General features: G+C 31.5%; 1 protein-coding gene across 1 annotated transcript; it reads left to right on the forward strand.

The window, feature by feature from the left end:
• Positions 1-2,530: 2,530 nt before the first annotated feature.
• TRIADDRAFT_2795 (uncharacterized protein) lies at positions 2,531-6,332 on the forward strand (the record flags this gene model as incomplete). Its single annotated transcript, XM_002118500.1, has 4 exons — positions 2,531-2,627; positions 2,869-3,047; positions 5,008-5,181; positions 6,219-6,332. Coding segments are annotated over 4 exons (564 nt in total), but the record flags the coding sequence as incomplete, so codon positions are not given.
• Positions 6,333-7,301: the final 969 nt, after the last annotated feature.

Here is a 7,301-nt window from a genome sequence, read left to right on the forward strand (position 1 = left end):
TTTGTTCGTTATAGAAAAACTGTATTGTCAGTACTTGAATGGTTATTCGTAGTTATTTCAGTCGATGCTAGTAATCTACCTGTCTTTATTCTAGTATACTTGAGCATTAATCGTTAAATTTTTACAGCTCTGCGTAAGTAATACCAATTACATCTACTTAATGTCAATATATAGTTAGCAATTTCTATAATATGCGACGATTCATCGCTCTTCATGTCTCATATTCTAGATATTCTCACCTCATCATATGCATATTTCTTCTCTTATATACATAAAAAATCCATATCCTACAGCTATATCTATGCGATATACATAAAAATTTTCAATTTTTTTTATCATTGACTAAATCTACCCAGTTCTGCCTGAAGCAATGCCAAATTACAGCTACTCAAAATTAAGTGCAAACTTTACGATTTCTATAGTATACAAACATTCATCGCTCTTCAAATCTTATGCTGTAGATATTCTAATTTATCATATGCTTATCTCTCCTCTAATATACATAAAATTACGGAACCTACAGGTATGCTTAGCAGTCTAAGTTTTTACAATATTTTATGATCATTTACTGTTTGAAAACTAACCTATGACTCAACCATCAATAAGTTGTTTCCATTCTTAGGATAATACTTACTTCGACAATTAAAGATACATATTCGCATTCTCTTTTGCATATACGTATTTAGTGCGTTCAACACGTACTTTGTTTTTAGAACTGCATTATTCCTTGATGAATTAACTCAGCTGGTAATCAAAGGTTATGACACAAAGAAATCCAATTCATTTCATTAAAAGTGTTAAAATCAATGCGGATTCTATAGAGATGGACATAGGTTGTCTCCATAGCAACTATCGAACTTATTAATTAAGAGACTGCCTTTATTCCTTTAAATTTAGCCTGATATGCTAATTAATCCATTGAATTACATGGAGTAAATAGTGCTTATTTGAATAGTCTGAAATGAGGTAATTCGCTATATAATTATGGGACGATGGAGCGAACGAAAACTCGATAGTTTACGAGCAAAGTAAATCGTCATCTCGTAGCTATTTAAGGTTGAAATAAATCGAAAAAGTCGAATCTAACCCTTATAAAAAGAACTTAGATCATTCATCATCAACTAATCTACAACTTGATATTGTATATACCGTTCATATATAATATATATATATACACCTTAGCAAAGATTCCTATTTTCGATATGGCAAAAGTAAATAGGATCGACATTATGTCCAAGAATGCCAATAATGATCTAGAAGAAGAAACAACGATCTGTTATCGGCCTTTTAGGAAGAGAACTACTGATCATTCTAACAAGTTAAAATCATTACCTGGAAGACCTCGTGATAGGAAAGGCTCTGATTTAGTAGCAGGATCATTTTTAAGCTTAAGCTTAGCCATGACTAAAATGGGTGGACTTGATGTTCATGATGTGAGTCTAGGCATCTTCTAAATTGAATGATGACGTTAGTACTAATTCGTTTTATAGCGGTTATTTTAAAATTGAAAGATGTATAGATCTTGTTAAAGTTATGCCAGTATACTTTTTATGTTATTATTTACTGTGTAATCCAATTTTGGAAACTTAGCTGATAATTATTCAAAATGGAGAGATTACGTTTATAAAGAGCAAGTTCTACATCTCCGCGTAATATTGGAGATAATATTGCCTCAATGATTGAGTACTTTTAATTTAGCGTATAACTCCAAGATGAAGGACGTCATATATTTTAAGACGCTATATAGCAATCATCATGACGATATCTGTAATGTTAGACGGATAATGTAACATTAAAAAGCAATTAGCATGATTATATCTATAGCAAAATTTTAGATTAGGAGTATAGCTGTAGTAACACTTAATTTATCTCTCACTAACCTGAAAAATTCTCATAAACATCATCCCTAAAGTGAATAACATTTGAAGACTCTTTCCTGATTATAAATGAATTCAGCCGATCAGAAATAAGCAATAATTATTATAAATTATTTACCATATAGATAATCCGCCGTTTTAAAAAACTTCCGGTCATTTTGCAAAATCACATATTACACGATCATAATTATTTCGCACAGTGTCCTAGTATTTTGAAAATGACCGATTACATAAGCGTTTTGCATCTATAAACGAACAAATGCCAGTGCTAGCAGAATCATGATTCATGATATTTATCCATCATTATACACCATTAGTGAAAATAATTTACCTTTTTCTATATCAATAAGTAATTTTGACTAGAGAATTTTTAATTATTCTTTGTGATGAATGATATTCACAACTTCTTACAAGACAAAAATATCACCTCTATGAGTAGTCAAGTCCTAAAAATAACTGTTTAAGAACATATAAAAGATTATTATAATAATTTCGCTAAAATTAAGCTTACTTCTTTGGCGATTTCTATCGATGATGCCCATATTAAAACCAATATTTAATTTATATTTCGCCAATACGGTATGCAAGCAGCAATAAAAGGAAACATAGATGATATAAATCGAGCATTTAAGTCACGATTTTACTTAGATAGAATCAATTATCCGGATGAAAATGGCTTAACTCTTATGCATCTTGCAGCTATCCATGATCAAGGTGACGTTATCAACTGCTTAATGAGATATGGAGCAGGTATTATCAGCAATTACTATTTATTAACTGCGCAGCTAATTTTTAGGCTCCGAGCATTATTATATCGCTAGAAATTAAAATACAGTAATATGTCTCTTATTTAATCCAGAAAACATAGACAATAACGATAGCTATTGATGGTGATGTATAAATAATTTTAATGACGCTATATTCGTAAGTTCATAATTTGTGATTCACATATTAAAATCTATACTTTTGCATATCCTATACAATAACGTAGTCATTGATATCAGCAATGGGAATACCGATGAAACACCACTGCATTTAGCTGCAAAGCATAATGCATGTGCTGCAATCAAAGCTCTAGTCCAAAATGGTTCCATCATTGATGTTGTCGATCATAATTCAAGAACACCTTTGCATTATGCCTGCAACCACGGCTGCAATGAAGCTGTTGAGGTTATTATCAAGATACTCTATTCCTTACAGTCTTTCCGTACTTTTGCTCTCCTACAATTTACACGAACAGCGAAGCAATGGGAAACTTTACATTTTTTTTAGGCGATTTTGCATGAAGCCGACCTTATGAAAGTATCTCACACTATTATCAATGCATATGATGCAGAAAGGGCAACTCCGCTACATTTATCAGTATTAACTTGTTCTGAGGATGTCGACCGTAAATTGGTGAGAGAGATTGGAGTCTATTTAAATGTTCAGATATGTGCTTTAGATGAATATTTATATTCTATAAATTTAACTGTGAGGCTATGATATGTATTTACGAATTGTTATGAATCCTGATGCTAGATAATATAGTAAAAATACTTTTAAAGAATATTATTTACTCTTGAGATTTCCTGTATACTATTTGACTGTGTGTAATTCACATAGAGCGTAGATTAATAACTTACAATTCAACGTTATAAATTTGCCTCTTACTCTACGGAATATATGTATATGAATTATTAAGTAGCAATTACAATTCTATGTCTAACATTAGCTTCAATGTGGAGCTAATATTTACAGAAAAGATGTAGCTGGTAATACACCTTTACTGTTAGCTGCAAAGCGGCACAAGACTGGAATTATGAAGATATTACTAGAATTTGGTAAATGCTTAAATTTTGTCGAACTTATCTGCCACGAAACTATGATTTACCAAATTAGTTGCGGGTTGTATTTATGTCTAATACTGTTACGTACAGGTACAGTAGCATTAGCAAAACTGAAATGTTGTAGTGTACGGTACAGATGTACCTCGGTATCAGCTATTGTAATACATTGTACGCGCAGGTGTACTATTCTATGTTACTAGAAACGTAACAAATACCTTGAAATTCCTTTCTTAATCTTTCACTCAATAATCCTTGTTGCAGCTTTCGTAGCGGCAGCTATACTTTCATAAGCAATTTTTGAAATTAATTAAATAACATATCTTAGATATTGCAAAATTAGTAGTTATCTATTTTAAGTAATTGTACAATTATTAACAAGATAGGTGCAAAGACGATTCATGAATAGGGCAATTTAAGAGTAAAATGTTGTTTTTATTAATTGCAAGACAAAAGATATCTTCCTAACGGTACTACTCGAAATTATTTAAGAATGATGATTTAACCGTCTTGTGTTATTTCTATTCATTTATAGCACTAAATTGATTCTAGTGCGATAATTTTACCAGAAAACTAATCAAGATTGGAATATTAGAGCCAATAGACTATTTATTTTTACAGCGTAGTAATATCAAAATAATTTTGGTCTTTTATAAGTACTAATATTTAACTCCAACTGCATTAGTTAGCCAACCAATCATGTCACTATTTCCACTATAATATCACCGTACTTTACTGCCAACAAAAATTCTAATTTTTGTTAAGAAACAAGTAATGTCTAATTCTAAACTATATTAATTAGCTAACTCACATGGGAAACACGAATATGTACTTGTTCCAAACGAATTTGGTATGACGGCTATTCACTTGTCAGTGGCTTCTGGATGTATTGAGGTAAGTATTACCTTATGTTTGGATACATGGGCTTATTATTGATCGCGCTAAATTTAAAATTTACTTGCCATTCTGTTATCAGATTCTTCTTATCATGCTTTCATAAATATTTAATAATTGAGAAATAGAATGATAATCGTTCATTATTTTCTTATTTATGATTTCTCTTCTTCCATCAGAATATAGAATTATGTCTCGCTTTTGGGGCAGATGTAGAGTGCCAATCGGTAAATATTGAGATAAACTAGGTTAAACCACTAGTAATCACTGCTAAATCTTCGCTAAATTAGTGATTAATAATAAGTTCTATTATGTAGAACAATTTTACGGCATGCTTCACGTTTACAGTGCAAAATCGTGTTCAAGAATCATTAATATGAAGTATAGATTTTTCCCTATAATTCATATAGTCTGAGCTATTAACACCGTTGCATTTGGCGGCATTGAGTGGATATTATGAAGTTTCTGAAGTTTTAATCAATAATGGAGCCAAGGTCAATACTCCTGATTCGAAAAATAGAACATGTTTACATTATGCTGCTCTTAGTAATAATGTAGAACTGATGAATCTATTAATAAGCAACGTAAGATGATGCATATGTCAATTTAAAATTAGATTTAATATATCCGAATCGGACACAAATATTTACCGTATTTCAAATAGGGAGCTTTAATAGAAGTGATAGATATCAATTTACAAACACCATTAATGACCGCAGCCAGCCATGATTGCCTTGCCGCATTAGAATTTCTGATAAGAAATGGTGCTAGCACTTCTGGAAAAGATAAAGATGGCAAGACTTGCCTCCATTTAATAGCACAAAAGGAGTGTGTAATGACTGCGAATGTCATTTTAGAAGTTAGTTAGAGACATAATTTATGATGTTAATTGTTATATACTTATGCGGTCGATATTAACTACGAAATGTTTAGCATAGTGGAATAGATCTTGTCAACGTTCGTGATGCTGCCGGATGCACCCCGGCATTAACAGCGGCTGCCGCAGGAAGTGTTCTAGTAAGAAGATAAATCATGATTGGAACTGCTTTTTACGATAATTTTTTAATTTTTCTCTATCTATATTGATTTTAAATATCTTAAAATTGAGAGTGCAAATTAAATTAGATTGAGTAGATAACGCAAACTAAGCTCAAACGGTTAAGGATAGTATATTAAAATCATTTATAGATTTTGGGGAAATTGGTGAACCGGTTTTACGAATTTGTCAAGCGCCATGAGGATTACAATGGCAATAATATCTTACATTTAGCTGCAAAGAATAATCATCGCGACACCGTTAAAATTATTATCGATCATATGTCATTTATTAATACCAATACACACAATTTCCAAGGGCAGCAAGCTTTACATTTAGCTGCTATGACCGGCAATAATCGAGTTATGCATATTTTAATTAAACGTGGAGCTGATATTAATTCCAGGTATTTTTAGCTAAATTACGATATAAAGTAGATGATAGTATATCGTAGGCTTTAGATATCAAATTTTATTTCTCCCCATGTTATTATAGATAAGAGTAAGATATACAATCTACTTCATAAAATATTTGTTAATTTACTTTCCTGATAATATTCCACATGAATCATTGTAATATCTTGAGTCGTTCGTTTTCTTTTCTAGGGATAATTCCGGTTGGACTCCGTTGCATTATGCTGCACAGAATGGCTTTGAGACCTGTATCAAATTTTTAATATCTGATGAAGCCACAGTCGATACTTTCAACGAAGCAAAGGTTATTGTTAAGTAACGGTTGCTACAATACTTTACATAGTAGATGTATAAATACAGTAATCAGCTTCAATAGTGGATAAGCAAGACTAGTATAAATCTTCCGTTATCAATCGCAAAATTGGTTATGACAGGAGAGAGGTCTTAAAATACTTATTACTCTCCTTAGCGATGGCTTACACTACCATATATACAAATTAATTTAACAGTTATGACTCATGAAAATTAAAATTTCTAGTTTAAGTTTTTACAAATCTCTGTATCATGGGTAAGTAACAGTACAGTTTTAGAGAAAATATTAGGTGATAGCAAATTATACTCAGATCTTTCATTTAACGTATTAACGCAATATTATCTAGAAAACGCCATTACTGATTGCATGTGAGAAAGGAAATGTGGAAGTAGCTAAATTATTGTTAGACAACAATGCAGATCCATCTGTTAGAAACGACAAAGGCCAAAATTGCTTAGACATTGCCTGTGAACACCGTTATAGTGATATCGGTCTGGCTATAATTGAAACAAAATAGTATGTTATATCTTACCAATTTGAATATAACACGGAGATCACAGGCTTCTCTGTAAATAGATTGGTATATGTAGATCTTATGCTTCAATTCCGTTTTGCCAAGTGCATTTTATGCATGCTACATGAATGATAGCTGGGAAAAAGTCATGGCTAATAGGGCATTTGATTGCTACAATCCGATGAAGCGATTATTGGAACGTTTACCTCTTGTTGCAGAGGTAAAGACTCTACATAAGGAGTATACTCCATTTAATCACTTAAATCTGCTATGTAGTATGGTATAAGTAAATGTATGAATAAAGCATACAGTAATTGGTACATTCTTTAACGTAGAATTTAAAACTAGTCAAAGATTAGATGCCGAATTTTGATGATATAAGAAAACAAATGATCGATAACATTGACGGATTCATAATCTTTATTTTC

The sequence above is a fragment of the Trichoplax adhaerens genome, genomic scaffold (genome assembly GCF_000150275.1).
Source record: "Trichoplax adhaerens TRIADscaffold_141 genomic scaffold, whole genome shotgun sequence".
NCBI lineage: Eukaryota > Metazoa > Placozoa > Uniplacotomia > Trichoplacea > Trichoplacidae > Trichoplax > Trichoplax adhaerens.